Source organism: Lynx rufus, unplaced genomic scaffold (genome assembly GCF_022079265.1).
Source record: "Lynx rufus isolate CCGP_SWC_20201006 ecotype Redwood Valley unplaced genomic scaffold, mLynRuf1.p SCAF_27, whole genome shotgun sequence".
NCBI lineage: Eukaryota > Metazoa > Chordata > Mammalia > Carnivora > Felidae > Lynx > Lynx rufus.
Genome location: NW_025814842.1, coordinates 10,935,820 through 10,953,331, shown reverse-complemented (window position 1 = coordinate 10,953,331; position 17,512 = coordinate 10,935,820). Strand labels below are relative to the sequence as shown.

General features: G+C 47.9%; 1 protein-coding gene across 5 annotated transcripts in view; it reads right to left on the bottom strand.

The window, feature by feature from the left end:
- Nucleotides 1-13,793, bottom strand: part of RCC1L (RCC1 like) — a 34,315-nt gene extending 20,522 nt beyond the window's left edge. For 4 of the 5 annotated variants that reach the window (XM_047089412.1, XM_047089409.1, XM_047089408.1 and 1 more), the window contains exons 1-6: nucleotides 13,455-13,793; nucleotides 7,500-7,629; nucleotides 4,616-4,744; nucleotides 3,670-3,736; nucleotides 2,196-2,247; nucleotides 1,240-1,324 (exon numbers count right to left, since the gene is read on the bottom strand). In XM_047089412.1, the coding sequence (XP_046945368.1) occupies nucleotides 1,240-1,324; nucleotides 2,196-2,247; nucleotides 3,670-3,736; nucleotides 4,616-4,744; nucleotides 7,500-7,629; nucleotides 13,455-13,775 (784 nt within the window). In that variant the 5' untranslated portion in view covers nucleotides 13,776-13,793. The remainder of the gene's footprint in view (nucleotides 1-1,239; nucleotides 1,325-2,195; nucleotides 2,248-3,669; nucleotides 3,737-4,615; nucleotides 4,745-7,499; nucleotides 7,630-13,454) is intronic. The other variant, XM_047089410.1, reaches the window with a different exon arrangement.
- Between the last annotated feature and the right edge of the window lie 3,719 nt (nucleotides 13,794-17,512).

Below are 17,512 nucleotides of genomic sequence, written 5' to 3'. Positions count from 1 at the left end.
ATGAAATCTTGCCATTTGCAACAACATGGATGGACTCTGACAGCATTATCCTAAGTGAAATAAGTCAAACAGAGAAACACAAATACTGTATGGTCTCATATATATGTGGAATGAATGAACGAAAGAGAAAGAAACGGTGAAGGAAAGGCAGACAAACAAGCTCATAGATCCAAGAGAACAGACTGGTGGTTGCCAGAGGTGGGGGTGGGGTGTGAGCAAAGTGGGTAAAGGTAGAAGCTTCCAGTTATAAAATAAGTAAGTCCTGGGGATGCAATGTACAGCATGACAACTACAGTTAATAATACTGTACTGCAGGGTGCCTGGGAGGTCTGACTCTTGATTTTGGCTCAGGTCATGATCCCAGAGTCATGGGATTGAGTCCCACATTGGGGCTCAGCATGGAACCTGCTTAAGATTCTCTCTCCCTCTGCCCCTCCCCGACTCGTGCTCAAGTGCGCTCTCCCTCTCTCTCTCTCTCTCTCTCTCTCAAAAAATAAAAATAAAAAAGGGCACCTGGGTGGCTCAGTCGGTTGGGCATCTGACTTCAGCTCGGGTCATAATCTCACAGTCTGTGGGTTTGGGCCCCGCGTTGGGCTCTGTGCTGACAGCTCGGAGCCTGGAGCCTGCTTCCAATTCTGTGTCTCCCTCTCTCTCTGCCCCTCCCCTGCTCACGCTCTGTCTCTCTCTCTGTTTCTCAAAAATAAATAAACATTAAAAAAAAATTTAAATAAGACGAGCACATAAAATCACACCTATGGTATTATTATGATATAAGAGATGTACATGCGTGAACAATAACTGGAAGAAAACACAAAACAGTGAACAAAGGTGATTTGATGCAGTGGTAGGATGATGGAGGATTTACACAACACCGAAGTCTTAAATTTGAAAAACAAAACACACACAAAAAAGAAATAACTCTTAAATGTGAAGGCCCTCCCTTCAGACAAATACCAAAACAAGCAAAGGATTAGATAAGCAGGGTTAATACCTCCCGCCCTTAATCACATTCTCCTCAAAACAGTTAAAACCGAGCTCCCTTTAGATGGCATTTGTGCAGCTGTTTGTTGAGCAGCGGCAGTAACCCTGTCCCCAACCCTTCATGGGTTGTTCGCCGTGGGAGCCGGGGGTGAGGGGAAGGAGACAGAAGAGTCTAAGGAAGGGGGGGTTCTGGCCCACGAGAGCCCTACAGCCCACAGCCCCTGGGGCGCCACCCCGGGGTGGGGGTAGGTCACCCACCTGTTTGCCCGTCGGCACCCCAGCCACACGAGTACACCTCTCCTTTATCTGTTAGGAACAGGCTATGGTCCTGGCCACAGACGACCTACCGGACAAACAGAGAGGAGGCTGATGAGAAGAAATCCACGGAGGCGCAGGATCCCGGGGGACGGACCCACAGCTTGCCACGTGCCCTACAGCAGCGAGCGACACGGCCGGGTCCGGCAGGCTGCCCCGCTCGGCCTCCGCACCTTACTCATCCCCAGTCCGCCTCAGCCTGGCGTTTGCGTCCCGCTCCCCGAAACTGCTCCTGCTACAGCCAAGTGCCGGACGTGCCGAGGAGACCCTCCCCTCCGCCCCACCCCTGGGGAACCTCTCCCTTCTCCGTAAGCCTTTCTTTCCCCCCTTCCGCTCCTCTGCCTCTCTCTTTGGCTCTAGCTCACCATCTGCCCTTCCGAGCCTTCAGGCTGCACCTCCTTCTGCCATGAAACCTTTCCTACCACCCAGCCCCGGTCTATCTGATAAACCTGCTCTCCCTCCCACTCCACCCCTGGCAGACTTAACAGACCTCCTGCGCTCAGAGCCCTTCGTGTACGCACCCGCTTATGTATCTAAGGATTTTTCATAAGTACTTACCACGTGCCAGGCACTGCACCAGGGATGGAAATAAAATGGTGGGCCAGATGCAGCCAGCCTGGGACACACACACAGCGCTGTGGGACACTGTGACACAGCTAGCCTCACTTGTCTCTGCCCCCTAGAGGGTTACCCCCAAACCTTATTACACTCTGTACCCCCATAACCTAGTGTAAATCAACACTCTCCTGACCTACAGGAGGCAGCCAAGACTTTTTACTAGAATAATTCACCAATTCAGAAAACTGCCCTAACCGAGTTGCCGTCATCCCACCCAGCTTTCACCCCTGCAAAAGCACCCCTGGGGGCTGGCTGAGTGGCTCTCAGCACGTGTCCCTTACCTGAACCACCTGACCTTCGAAGTCCTGCAGTCTAGTGACTCTGTGACTTTCGCTGCAGCCAGAAGCAATTTGGGGAGAAACAAGAGATATGGTCACGGCGAGCACTGTGTGGTCCTGCCCCCTCTTGTCACCCCTGACGGCAGCCCCCCACAGGCACACAGTAACTATTAGGGAAATTCAAGTAGGCTCCACACCCAATGTGGGCCTGGAACTCACGACCCTGCGATCAAGAGTCACACAGTCTACTGACTGAGCCAGCCAGGGGTCCCCCCTTTGGCAATTTTAATACGATGTCAGAGATGAGACTGCTATTTAGACCCAACAGTATAATGTGAGGAAGGAGAGGGGAATTCTTTTAAAGACTAAAACAAACAAGGGGCTCCTGGGTGGCTCAGTTGGTTGAGCGTCCGACTTCGGCTCAGGTCATGATCTCACAGTTCGTGGGTCTGAGACCACATTGGGCTTGCTGCCGTCAGCGGGGAGCCCACTTTGAATCCTCGGTTCCCCTGTCTCTCTCTGCCTCTACTCTGCTCATGCTCTCTAAAAAATAAGCAACATTTAAAAAAGTTTATGTGTTATATATATATATTATACATATTATATATTATATATATTTTATATTTTATATTATATATATTTTATATGTTACATACATATTTTATATATTACATATATATTATATATATATATATATATATATAAAAACACATAAAGAATGGAACAGAGAGGAATTTTAATTAATTAATTTGGTAAAAATAAAAAACTAATTGGAGGGGCACCTGGGAGGCTCAGTCAGTTGAGCATCCAGCTCTTGATTTTGGCTGAGGTCATGATCTCACGGTTTGTGAGTTCAAGCCCCACATCAGGCTCTGCACGGAGCGTAGAGGCTGCTTGGGATTGTCTCTCTCCCTCTACCCTTCTCCCCTACTTGTCACTCTCTCTCTCTCAAAATAAATAAATAAACTGGGGAGCCTGGGTGGCTCGGTTGAGCATCCAACTTCAGCTCAGGTCATGATCTCATGGTTCGTGGGTGTGAGCCCCGCGTCGGGCTCTGTGCTGACCGCTCAGAGCCTGGAGCCTGCTTTCGGATTCTGTGGCTCCCTCTCTCTCTGCTCCTCCCCCACTCATACTGTCTCTCTCTCTCTCTCTCTCTCTCTCTCTCTCTCTCTCTCTCTCAAAAATAAACATTGAAAAAAAAATTTTTTTAATAAATAAACTTAAAAAAAAACCTAACTGGAAATAAGTTCTACACACCACAATCAACACTAGTCTGCCCTCCCTTCCACCAAGCTAATGTCCAGAGCTCAACCCACAACGGAACAATGGCACAGCTTTCCAGTGACTTCTCACTGCCCCTCTCAGGCATCAGGAAGCCTGCAGTTCCCTGCTCCATGGGTCCATCACTTAGTAACCACACGAGAAACGTTAAATGCTTAACGCAACTCGGGGAAGGGCAGTCCTTTGGGGAACTCACCTGTAAATTTCATCTTCGACCACGTTTCTTCCACACTGCCCGTAAGAATTGTTTCCCATGCTGAAGACTGAAGAATACCACCACCGATTAAAACCATTCTGCAGGTTCACGGGATCCCTGCACGTCAGGACTGCAAGGCGGTCTCGGAAGTGGTCTTAGTCCAACCGCTCATCCTCACCGCCTCCTGACCTCCTTCTCTGACAACCCCAGCCCGGCAGGCACACCCACAGGCGTGCTGGGGTCTAGCCCCGCACCGACAGCCTGGGCCACCGTGACTGTTCCTTCTGCCTTCCCCTCCAGGCCCTCGTCCCACCTCTCGAGAACTCCACGTTTTGAGGCCGGCCCATCCTGGGGAAGGCCCCAACACCCCCACTCCCTGGACCTGTCACTAGGTTGCCCTCCACGTCAAAGCTACTCTTGAAAGAGTTCCTGAACGCCACGGTTGCCTTTTCCCGCAAAGCATGCTTAGCCAGAAAGTGAAATTGGAAAAATCTAGTCCAGTTGGCCTTTCCGTAGACACCATCGGTCTTCTGGAGAAAGTCAGTGTTATCTGGACTCCAGAAGCCCACCAAATGAAACAAGTATTAGCAAACGGGCTTCTTTCAGTACAAGAGAAAGAGCTGTCTCCACACACGCACGCGCACACACGCCCACACAGCCCAGCTCGGGGACTTCACGGCAAAGCGAGCAGGAGGCCTTGCTGCGGTATGCGCGGTCACATTTCCAAATCCCTAAGGTTTTCGAAGAATCGCAGAGAGGAGAGAACACAAAAGAGCTAGCAGAGTCTGCCCAACGTGGTGACCCTGAGCCATCCTACCTATTCTCTGGGGAAGTGCCAACAGCCTCACTGATTGAGGTGCGGTTCAAGCAAACGAGCCACTGTGGACCCAAGGGCAACCGCGCGGCTCCCCCACTCCCCCGGGGAACCCGGAGCAGGCCCGTTCACCTCCTTCGCGGTCTGTGAGGATGAGGGAATGGGCTCTGCCGCACGAGACCTGCAGCACCTGCGTGTCCTGGGGTCTGTCCAGAGGCAGCGGCACAGGCGAGGGCTCCAGCACATACTCGTATCCCCTGGCTGAAACGAGGACGGCCAGCGTCACGGCACGTCACACTGGCGGAGAGGCACAGCGCTTCAGACGTTAGAGATCACCCCCCACACCACACTGCCCCGCGGCCAGAGATCAGAGTGACTACTCAAGGCACGCAGGCGAGGGGCAGAGCAAAGCCCAGAGGCCCAGTCCCCATTTCTGGACCCACGACACCCTCCAGGACGCATCGGGCGGCTGAAAATCAGAGTCTAATTAGCCTTCCTGCGTCAGCAAGCACCGTTTGCGCCCCAAGAAAGGAAAGCATTTTGCTCCTGTCATACCCACTACCGTTTCTCAGGAAGGAAAACAGCAGCATATACTGGACGATACCGCTTATGTTAAAGCTGCTTATGCTAGAAGGAGGCAGAAAGAGCGCGTAGAGGCATCCGCGTGCCTATATGCTAAATCCCTCTAGAAGGAGACGCTGGAAGCTGTGGACAGGTTGTCTTCCCGGGGAAAAACCGTGTGGCTAGGAGGGCAGAGGCAGAGAGCAGCCTTTTCACCATACATTCTACCCACTGTTGGGATTCTAAAGGTACACGAATATGCTCTCTAGTCAAAAAAAAAAAAAAAATTTTTAGGGGCAGCTGGCCGGTTCAATCGGTAGTGCGTGCGACTTGATCTCAGGGATTGTGAGTTCCAGCCCCATGTTGGGTGTAGAGCTTTAGTTAATTAATTAGTTAATTAATTAGGAATTTCTCATTTAATTTAATTTTATTATTTATCATCTTTTTTTTAGGAAAATGTGAATTTTAAATAAGCAAGTAAGGGAGAACGTTTTTTAGAAGTCACTCTACAGAAGAACCCTAATGTTCTTTACAGTCCTGCAGGAGAAGCCAGAATGGCCTACGTGGGGAATTCCCCTCACAGGTTTTAAACAAAGAGCTTTTCATTTTAACATCTGTAATGTTGACTGAGGTTAAGGTCTGCGAGTACCAGTTCTCAACGTGTCACTAACAACTCCCGTGGTTTCTCCTATGGACCCCGTGTTTAAAAAGACTCTACCGAAAAAAAGGCACTGTTACCGTCACAAGAGCACACTTGCTCATTTGTATTCATCAGCGACTGATAGAATATTCAGAGACACCTTTCGATCAGCATGGAGTAACTGCTTTGTCACTATGAGATGATGTCATTCGAGGCAAAATCAAAGAAACTGGGCAATGCTGTCAGCAGACACAGTCTTATTAGCTGAAAATATGTGGTGCTTCCAAATACTAAAGAGTGACTCACATACCCCATTACTATCTGCATAGAGCCCGAAGGGCCTGGGAAGCAGTAATTACCTAACATTTAAAAGGAATCTGGCTCTAAAAAAGAGGGGAGGGAGGGAAGGAAGGAAGGAAAGAGGGAAGGGTTGGAGGGTCAGTGGGTGGGTCCGGCTCTAAATGCAGCCATCAATTGACAGGAAATACAGAGGACAGAGGATCGTGTTAAATGGCACCACAGGGATACATTCAGCAAACTCCAGACTGGAGAATTCTATAGGGTAACCAATGTGATTTCTCTTCTTTTTGTTTTTATTTTTTAAAGATTTTATTTTTACATAGTCTCTGCTCAACCGACTGAGCCAGCCAGGCGCCCCTCGTTTCTTTGTTTCACAAATAAAGCTGGATGACTTCGTTGCCAAAGTCATTTCTTCGGCCAATAAGCTTCAAGGAAAAAAAGATTAAAATAGACTTAAAAGAAGTCTTATCAACGGGGGGCGCCTGGCTGGCTGAGTCGGGACAGCCTGTGACTCTTGGTGTCCCCTGAGTTCCAGCCCCACGCTGGTGTGGAGTCTACTTAAATAAATAAATCCGTACATACATGCATACGTTGGTCTTATCAACTGATTGCAATGCCGGGACCTTATCTGGATACTGATTCAAACAAATGTTTAAAAACTGAAATAAAAATCTACCGACATTGATGAGACAACTGACCGCTTGAACACTGACTGGATATTTGATAATATGAAGGGATTGTGTTGTTCATTATTTTTATGCACTTGCCGTTTTTTAAGGGTCTTTTATTTATTTATTTTTTAGATACATACTGAAATGTTTACTAATGAAATTAACAATGTTGGGATTTGCTTCAAAACAAATCAGGATTGAGTTGGAAACTGAAGCTGGCCACAGGACATGGCATGCTTTACAGGACTCGGCCCATGTCTGTGCGTGCCTCTAGGTGCTCCCAGTAAAGGGCACAGCAAATGGAATGTGGCATCTCACAGCCGAGACTTCAGGACTGACTTATAAAAGACTCTCGATATAAAACTAAGTGGGAAAAGGCAGAAAACATACAGTGATCCAAACTGTGCAAAAAAAAGGGCACATGACTAAGAGAACAAGGAAACAACAAAAAGGTTTATCCAGGCAGTAAAGGTACAGCCGGCCCCCCCTTAACCGTGTGGGATACATTCCAAGACCCCCAGTGGATGCCTGAAACCTCAGATAGGACCAAACCCCATATATACTGTTTTTTCCTGTACGTACGTATCCATGATAAAGGATAAGTTATAAACTAGACTCAAAAAGAGGAATATCCTTGCTTATCAGCAAATGCTCTTTAGCCTAAAGGTTCAGTGTTCTTCCCAATGAGGCTGATAATCTAGTCCAGATGGTCTCAAATAACATCCGTTTAAGACGCTATCTTTTCTGTTGTCCCAGTCTGGCTTACGTAATCATGTTCTGGAAAACAAAAGGGAGCTCTCTCAGACCAATCACAGCACAGGGAAGCCAAGGTGAGAACACTCACTAGTATCCTTGCGGCTCCTGTGAAATCCAAGCTGGGAATCTTTGTTGAGTCCCATGCCCCAGACTTTCGTAACATCCTTGGTTTTAGAGGACAGCAATGTGAATCCGTAGCCACAGGCAGCAGATGAAATCTGAAAAAGAGTTCCATGAAACACTGATTTGTGATAATCGAGTTTTCTCAGCAATAAATGAAGGTTCTTTACCCAAAGAACACGTGCTATTAACGTAGCGAGTTAACATTTTTAAGATTTCCTTTTTAATTAATCTCTACACCCAACATGGGGCTCGAACTACAATCCCTGAAATCAAGGGTCCCATATTCTACCAACTGAGCCAGCCAGGTACCCCAAGTATAGCGACTAACATTTGCCGAACATTTATTGTGCTGATATGTAGTATCTCACTTAATCTTCATAAACACCCGAGAACGAGTTATTATCATCAACCCCATTCACCACGACACGGTCTTACATGGTAGTAAAGTGAAAACTGCCTTTGTTTGAATCTCAGGTCTACCCCTTACCAGCTCTGTGACCTGAGACAGATCACCTCTCTGTAAAACAGAAATAGTAATAGTGTCTCTCGTACTGGGTTGTTGTAAGGACTAAATGAGTTAATAAAGCTGAAGCCTTATGATAAATAGTATGTGACTTCACCTACAGCTCTACAATGTCCTGGTAATTATTATTGTTGTAGTAATAACAGTACTCTGCAGATGGGAAAACTGAGGTTCCTAGAGATTAACTACAGGCTATTGCTTCCAGAGAGCATGCTCTTAACCCTTATGTGGCACTGGGACATTCTCAAACCAGTGCCTGAAGAAGAATTCGTATCACAGCTACGGTGAATTTATTTATTATTTTTTTAAGATTTTTTTTTAATGTTTTAATTTATTTTTGAGACAGAGAGAGACAGAGCATGAGCAGGGGAGGGGCAGAGAGAGAAGGAGACACAGAATCGGAAGCAGGCTCCAGGCTCCGAGCTGTCAGCACAAAGCCCGATGCGGGGCTCGAACTCACGGATCCCGAGATCGTGACCTGAGCCAAAGTTGGATGCTCAACCGACTGAGCCACCCAGGTGCCCCAACATTTTTTTTTTTTAAAGTCATCTCTATACCCAACACAGGGCTCAAACTCACAACCCTGCGATCAAGAGTCGTGTGCTCCTCCGACTGAGCCAGCCAGGCGCCCCCAAAATATTTCTTTTAAATGTGGTTTGCTTTTGCCTTGTTTTGTTGTCACCCACATGTGATTTTCCCCTCCTGTTGCCTTGTGATATTTTCTCCCACAATTTTCGTATGGAACTTACACACATGCAGTCATGTTCAAAAAACCTCAGTTCTCTGGCCTTCTGGAGCCCCTACACTTCTGGAATGGCTCCAACTCCACAGAAATGACCCAGTGAGGAAGCAGGAGACACAGAAAAGGAATAAATCCTAAGGTGATACCCGGCACACTACAACTATTCTCTTTGCTTGTGATCATCTGTTTATTCAACAGTCAACAAATATCTCCTAAGTACCTACTTTAATATTAAATCTACTAACAGGCGAAAGGACTTTGAATGATACCTACACACAGTCAGCATTACATAATTTTTGTGGTAACGTGCCATCGGGGGACTTCCAACTATGGTGGTATGAAGAGGTTAGCAAATCTCTCCCCCCCAAAAAAGTACAGAATTGGACAAAATTGTGAAACAACAACAACCAAAAACAAACAAACAAACAAACAAACAAACAAACCTCAACCATTTCAGGGATGGAGAAATCAAAGGCAAAGAGACTGAGAAATGTTTACTTGTGAAGTGCTGGGGTACCTCAGCTGGTTAAGCATCCAACTAACTCTTGATTTCAGCTCAGGTCATGATCTTACGGTTTGTGAGTTCGAGCCCCATGTCAGGTTGACAGTGTAGAGCCTGCTTGGGATCCTCTCCTTCCCTCTCTCTCTGCCCCTCCCCTGCGTGCATGCTCTCTCTTTCTGAAAATAAATAAATAAACATGAAAAAAAGAGGAGGAAATGTTTATTTGTGAAAGACTGCTAGAACTTCAGGTAACAAGAGCGGGAGTCTGCAGATTTCCCGTCTTGGGCTGTACCATCTACTCCAGCTCAGTGCACAAGTTTGAAAAGGCCAGGGTTGATCACCTTTGTGGCCAGGAAGGAAAGACTTACTTTAGGATGTAAGGTGAAAACTCATGCCTGGTAGTGAACTCAGCGGGAAACAAACAAGGAAAACAAACCCACCACTCAGCCAGTCTGTGGTTGCGATCCCGACCGGGGCAAGGGGAGAGGAAGACGACCAGCCAGAGGGTAATGGAACGATCCTAGAAATGAAGGCTCTCCACACATCCACGGCTGACGGGCAAACTCCACGAGGGGACATGGGAGACCTGAGCACCCAGGGCCACGTAAAGCTGAGGCAGACATGAGAACAGCCTGATCGCCGAACGTGGTCTCCAAACCTATACTCAGAATCAAAGGTAGAAGGTAGAAACCTTAGAAGCCCAAAGCGTTTGAGCACAACCTCTGCCCAAGTCATCGGCTGACCACAAAAGTACACGGATGGGGGCGACACTCAAGAAGCCAGGCTAAAGGGGCGCCTGGGTGGCGCAGTCGGTTGAGCGTCCGACTTCAGCCAGGTCACGATCTCGCGCTCCGTGAGTTCGAGCCCCGCGTCGGGCTCTGGGCTGATGGCTCGGAGCCTGGAGCCTGTTTCCGATTCTGTGTCTCCCTCTCTCTCTCTGCCCCTCCCCCGTTCATGCTCTGTCTCTCTCTGTCCCAAAAATAAATAAACATTGAAAAAAAAAAAAAAAAAAAAAAAAAAAGAAGCCAGGCTAAAGGGGCGCCTGGGTGGCGCAGTCGGTTGAGCGTCCGACTTCAGCCAGGTCACGATCTCGCGCTCCGCGAGTTCGAGCCCCGCGTCGGGCTCTGGGCTGATGGCTCGGAGCCTGGAGCCTGTTTCCGATTCTGTGTCTCCCTCTCTCTCTCTGCCCCTCCCCCATTCATGCTCTGTCTCTCTCTGTCCCAAAAATAAATAAACGTTTAAAAAAAAAAAAAAAGAGGGGCGCCTGGGTGGCGCAGTCGGTTAAGCGTCCGACTTCAGCCAGGTCACGATCTCGCGGTCCGCGAGTTCGAGCCCCGCGTCGGGCTCTGGGCTGATGGCTCGGAGCCTGGAGCCTGTTTCCGATTCTGTGTCTCCCTCTCTCTCTGCCCCTCCCCCGTTCATGCTCTGTCTCTCTCTGTCCCAAAAATAAATAAACGTTGAAAAAAAAAATTTAAAAAAAAAAAAAAAAAAAAAAAAAGAAGCCAGGCTAAAAAAAGGAGGGGGAGGGAGACAAATCAAAAACCTGAAGAAAGACATCGTGGCCGTGCACCGCAGGGGAGATGGATTCTACAGAAGAAGTACATACAAGTTACTTAAAAAAACAAAAAACAAACAAACAAACAAAAACCTCAAGGGAAAAATATCAGAATCCAAAGTCACCATAAAGTATCACCCAGAAGTCCAGGTTTTAACCAAAAAGTAAAAGAATTGCAAAGAAACAAGAAAGTGTGAACTATACAGAAGGGACAAAAGCAGCTGACAGAAACCAACACTAAGGGGACACATGCTGGATTTATCAAAGACTTCGATAAACCACTGTTCAAAGAATATTTTAAAACCGTGTTTAAAGAACGAAAGGAAAACATGATGACAATGACTTCACAGCTATGGAATCTGAATGTAAAAATAAAAACATTAACAAGTTAAATGGGGGAGGGGGGGAGGGACACCTGGCTGACTCAATGGGTACAGCATCTGACTCTTGATCCCAGTGTCATGAGTTCAAGCCCCACGGTGGATACGGAGCCTACTTTAAAAAGTTAAACGGAATTTCTAGGGTTGTAAAGTACAGTAACAAAGAGAAAGAATTCTCTAACAGGCTCAGCAGCTGATGTGAGATGGCAGAAGAACGAAGCAGTTCACTTGAAGAAATATCAAGTGAAATTATTCATTCCGAAGAACAGGGCGTAAAAAGAAGAAAAAAGAACAGTGACTCAGAGACCTATGACCTAGGACACAACATCAAGTGTACCAACATCTATGTAATTAGAGTCCCAGGAGGGCAAGAGAGAAAGGGGAGGAGGAGGAAAAAAAACTTTAAAAAATGGCAGAAAACTTACAAATTTTGTGAAAACATAAATCTGCAGATCAAAGCTACTCAATAAATCACAGTTAAACTGTTGACAGGCAAAGAGAAAAATCCTGAAGGCATCAAAAGAAAATGGACTCAGCAAGGACAAGGGAACAATAAGTTTAACAGCTAAGTTCTTATCAGAAACAAGGGAGACCAGAAACCAGAATGACATATTCAAAGTGTTGAAAAGATAAAAACTGTCCACCAAGAATGAATTCTGATAGCAGGAAAGGCCCAAACAAAGACTGAGCGAATTCAGTAGACCTGCCTTAACAAGTCCTGAAGGGGGGCCTTCAGGCTAAAAAATGAAATGACAGAGCACCCGTTAGCGGAATTATAAGGGTAACTATAAAGCACTGCATGAATAAATCTCTTCTCTTTTTGTCCCTTAATGATTTAAAAGACAATTGCATAAAATAATAATGGTAAAATTGTATTACTGGGCTTAAAATGTATGAAGATGTAATGTGTATCACAATAACCACATAAAGGGGAGAGGAAGAAATGGAGTTTCGCTGGAACAAAGTTGCTCTAGTTTTTTCAGAATTAGGTCACTATTAACCTAAAGTAGACTATGATAAGTTAAGACAGATATTATAACCTCAAGAAAGACCTCCTCAAATGTACAGCCAAACACCCAACAAAGGGATTTAAAAGGTACACTAGAAAAATACCTATTTAACACAAAATACCTATTAACACAAAAGAAATACACACAAAAAATACCTATTTAACACAAAAGAAGGGAGCAAAGGACGAACAGAGAAACAAGAAAGACATAGCAAAATGGCACATGTGATCCAACCACCTCGGTAATTACATTAAAAGGACATGGACTGAGCGACATCAGTGAAAATGGAAGGGCAACAAAGAACTGGCAAGCGTCAGAACCAATTTTTTTCAGAACTCTGAAAATTACCCAAAGACTTAAAGCAATCTAGGGAATGTTTACTCAAGAAAAGCAGCTTACTTAAGAACCGCAAGCTCTGCAGCATTTTAACTTGACCTATTCCCATCCACCTCTGCTCAGCTCTGCAGTGGCTCTGAAAACCAACAGCTCACAATTACAGCGCAAGCCAGCGGTCTTGCAGCCACTGGAGGGGTCAGAAAGGGACTGAAGCAACTTCAAAGCTCCACTCCCGGAGCATTCCCATCCATCTGTCTGGTGGATCCCCGGAAGACTCCATTCACAAGGCTCCATTGATTTGACCTGACCCAGATATCACTCGGTGCGAACAGCCTTTACCCCCAGGGATATTTGTTGAAAACAATCAGCGGCTAACGACGAACACTGCAGCTGCCTGAGCAAATAACATTTTAGCCGAGAAGTTACCGACTAACTTGACCTGACATCAACTCCGCCAACAGCCGAACACACATCCCTTTTCAGGCACACGTGGAACATTCTCTAGGGTAGACCGTACGCTAGGCTACGAAACAAAGTCTCGATACATTTAAGAGGGCTGAAAGTAAAGAAGGTATATTCTGTAGCCACAACGAAATTAAACTGTAACTGATCACAACCCCGACTCCGGGGGTGACGTGCGAAGGACGCCAGTCGGGCACAAAACGGGCACGTTTCGGCCAATCGATAAATGCGAGCAGCGCCCTAACGCCTTCCCCTGCCGGGCCTGCAGCCCGCTCGAGGGTCCTCCTCCCTGACGTCGGACCACCCGGCTTCCCAACTTCTCGCAAAGGGCCTCGGGGAGCAGCGGCAGAGGCCGGAGGGCGCGACCGAGGGAGGGAGGCGCGACCGAGGGAGGGAGGCGCGGCCCGCACCTTCTGGTCCAGCTCCAGGCGGTAGGGCACAGGTTGGATCCTGCGTCGCGGCCGCGAGCCGGCGCGAGGCTCGGGCCCGGCGCCGGGCAGCACGAAGGTGGGCACGCCCAGCGCCCCCGAGAAGCTGAAGCCCCACACGAAGATGCGGTCGGCACGGGCCGCGCGCTCGCCCACGTATTGGAACACGGGCGTGTCTGCCTCGCGCGGGCTCCGCGAGCGCCCGGCCGCCGTCCAATGCCCTCGCCCCGGCCTCAGCTCCGGTCCCGACCCACTCAGCCGCCACCCCAGCCGAGCCCTGGCGGCCAGCGCCCCCAGCCCCATCCTCAGCTCCACGCCTCAGCGCCTCCTGGGCGCCGCCATCTTGCGTGACCCTTCGTCCCACTCCGTGACGTCAGAGTCCGAGGCCACGTCGACTACTGGCTGAAGGCAAAGGCGCCGAGGGCTGCCATTGGCTGAAGGGAGGCGGGGGGCGGGGCGGGGCGGAACCGGGGAGCGGCGGGCCTAAGTGGGCGGAGTGCCGGGCTGGGGGTTCGGTCACTGGTCTGCGCTCCTGAGCGCTGTCGGTCTCCGAGCTGCGCAGCCGGCCGAACTCCTCGTTATTGAGCTCCGGCAGGAGCGGAAGGCCTTTGTTGCTTGTCGATTAGCAGAGGTAAAACTTAGGGATGGCCCGCTCTGCGCGACTCCCTTGTGGTGGTCTCCCCTTGTCCCTGTTTTCCTGCCTTGTCGCAGCCTTCCCGTCCGCTTCCAGGACAGTCAGTCGTGCTCCAGCTAGAGTGCAGCTCTTACCGGCGCCGGCGCTGACCCTGACCCTGACCCTGCAGCCTTCCAGAGTGCTTCCTCTTCCCCAGCTCAACTCGCCCCACAGCCCCGCACGCCACTGGAGTCAGGTAGCTTTACTTGTAATTTCCGAATCCCAGGGCCGCTTCAGGCCTCCCTGCTTTTGCACAGAGTGCCTCGAATGCCCTCTTCCCTGCAGATGTCTGGCAGACTCCTGCTAAGATCCGGCACCTCCTCAGAAGTTCCGTGAAGGAACCTGGGGACCTGGGTCTAGTCCTGGCTCTGCTACTGACTTGATAGGTATCTTTAGCAAGTTGTGCCCTTTTCTCTGGATCACACCTCTATAGGAAGGTTAAAAAAAAAAAAATCAAAACGTGAAATTAATTTTTTTAAGTGAATGAGATATCTAGACTTGACCTCTTACAGCCCGTTATGATCCATGATAGATGTTCCCAAATACTAGTCCCTAATGCTGAGGACAGACTGTCCCGAAACTGGGGACCCCAGAGGATGGTAGCGTTCCAGAACAGCAGAGCCAGGTAGCTGGACTTCGTCGTCACAAGTAAGGTAGGTAGACTTGGTAGATGAAGCGAGGACAGGGTGGCAACCGCAGTGGCCATGACACCAGCGATCTATGCCGTTGGCTCTCTGACCATGATATTCCAAAGGATGAGGTATAAGGGCCGACAGCTACAGTGCTGCCTTGACTTGAGGAACCAGAAAAAATCTGACCCAGTTCTCAGACCAGAGTCCAGCAATTGTAAGGGAGGTAGAATCCACTAGAGGAAGGACCCACAGAGCCAGCACAAGTAGAGGCAATACTCTAATCATTCCCCAAAGGCATTTGTGGTTATTTACCAGAGTTATATACTGGAGAAATGTGTGCAGTGACCCCAGAGAACCTGAAACGCTAGCAAGGACCCCAGTTAGAGTGGGAGCTTATGGGGCCAGGCAGAGGCATGTCTCTCAGTGGGTCAGGGTGTGCATGGTCCCACCCTGTGGAAATTTCCTTGGTTCTGAGCACACAATTGGGACAGACATACTCAGCAACTTGTATTGGTTCCCTCCTCCTGTCTTGACTCAGCCAGCATTAAATCAGAAGCCATACTGCAAGCCCGGGTGGAATTGTAGACCTGAGTGCCATCTTCAAAGATGAGGATTCAGGGGTGGTGGTTCCCCGTCTTAACCCCATTCAGTTCACTTGTTTGGCTCCTGCAAAAACCAGATGGAGCATGGCAGGCAATGGTAATAAACTACATAAACTTAGCCAAGGGCATATAGCCCAATCATCTCTGCTGTGCCAAGGGTAGCGTTTTACTGGGCCAGGTCAACACAGCTCCTGGAACTTAACTATGGGATACTGATCTGGTGGATGGGTTTTTCAATTCCAATGGTAAAGACGCTCAAAGGCAGTTTGCCTGTATGTAAGAAGGACAGTATTGGGGCGCCTGGGTGGCTCAGTCGATTAATCATCTGACTTCAGCTCAGGTCATGATCTTACAGCTTGTGGGTTCGAGCTCCACATTGGGCTCTGTGCTGACAGCTCAGAGCCTGGAGCCTGTTTCAGATTCTGTGTCTCCCTCTCTCTGCCCCTTCCCTGCTCACTCTCTGTCTCTGCCTCTCTCTCTCTCTCTCTCTCGCTCTCTCTCAAAAATAAATAAACATTTAAGAAAAAAAAAAAGGACAGTATTATACATTAACTTTCCCTGCCCTTTCACTCCTTGTACCTCCCAAATTAAGTATCTGTGTACAAGATCTTGTCTCTAGCTCTGCTTTTATTTATCAATCTGAGACATATATTGATAAAGAAGAATTATGTAAATGTTATCACATTGGTGAGGGTTCTCCAGAGAAACAACTAGTAGAAACGGGAGTCCCATGATCCACCTGCAAGCTGGACACTCAGGAGAGCCAAAGGTATAGTTCCCAGTCTGGGTACAAAGGTCTGAGAACCAGGAACAGTGGTGTAAGTCCCAGGTCAAGGTCAGGAGACTGACTCTCCAGCTCAAACAGCCAGGCAGAGAGAGAATTCAACCTTCCTCTGCCTTTTTTGCGCCCTTCCGGCCCTCAGTGGGTTGGACCCTCAGTGGGTTGGGTGTGGCCCACACAATGGAGAAGGCAATCGTTATCTGGTCTGCCAATTCAAATGCTAATAATGTCTTCCAGAAACACCTTCACAGACACACTCAGAAATAATGTTTAACCGTCCAGTCTGGGCATCCCATAGCCCAGTCGAGTTGATGTATTTAATAGCATAATTAACCATCTCAATTATTAACATAGTTATAGAATGCTTATTCATGAAATGTGTATCCAGTTTTCAACTGTTCTTGCACAAACAGGACCATCCTTTTATCTGAGTTCATGGCCTCAAGTATCTGTTCTTTTACTGGCCATGATGATAGATTATGCTTTTAAAACATACTTACTTGTCAGAATTTAAAAATTGATAACCCAGGGGCGCCTGGGTGGCTCAGTCAGTTAAGCTTCCGACTTCAGCTCAGGTCATGATCTCGGTGCTTCGGGCTCTGTGCTGACAGCTCAGAGCCTGGAGCCTGCTTTGGATTCTGTCTGTCTGTCTCTCTCTCCCTCTCCCCCTCCCCTGCTCACACTCTGTCTTACTCTCTCTCAAAAATAAATAAGCATTAAAAAAAATGTTTTTTAATTGATAACCCTACGTAGGTCCCTTAAATTTATTTATTTTTTAAAGATTTATTTTTTTAGGAATGCCTGGGTGGCTCAGTCGGTTAAGCATCCGACTCTTGATTTTGGCTCAGGTCTTCATCTCATGGTCCATGGATTTGAGCCCCATGTCGGGCTCCACACTGACAGCACAGAGCCTGCTTGGGATTGATTCTCTCCCCCTACCCCTCTCAAAAATAAATAAATTTTAAAATTTAAAAAAAAAAAACATTTTTTTAAGTAATCTCTACACCCAACAGGGGGCGGAGATCAAGAGTCATGTACTCCATCAACTGAGCCAGCCAGCTGCCACTGGTCTCTTGAATATAGAACATTTGACTGTTAAGGTATATCCAAAAGATAGAAGCATTAGTTTGAGATTAAGGGGACAAGAGGCACAGTGATGAATTCTGCAATGTGAGCCACAGCCACTAGGTGGCAATGCTTGCCCATCAGTTTTGTGTCTCTCGTTCACCAAGAAATGGGATAAAATCGACTAAAAGCCGGTTTTGCCAATGAAGAGCTGGGTTTGTAGTGACAACTGGGCCTTTATATTTTACTATCAAAACCTGGTTGTTTTATATACTGGCTGTATGCTA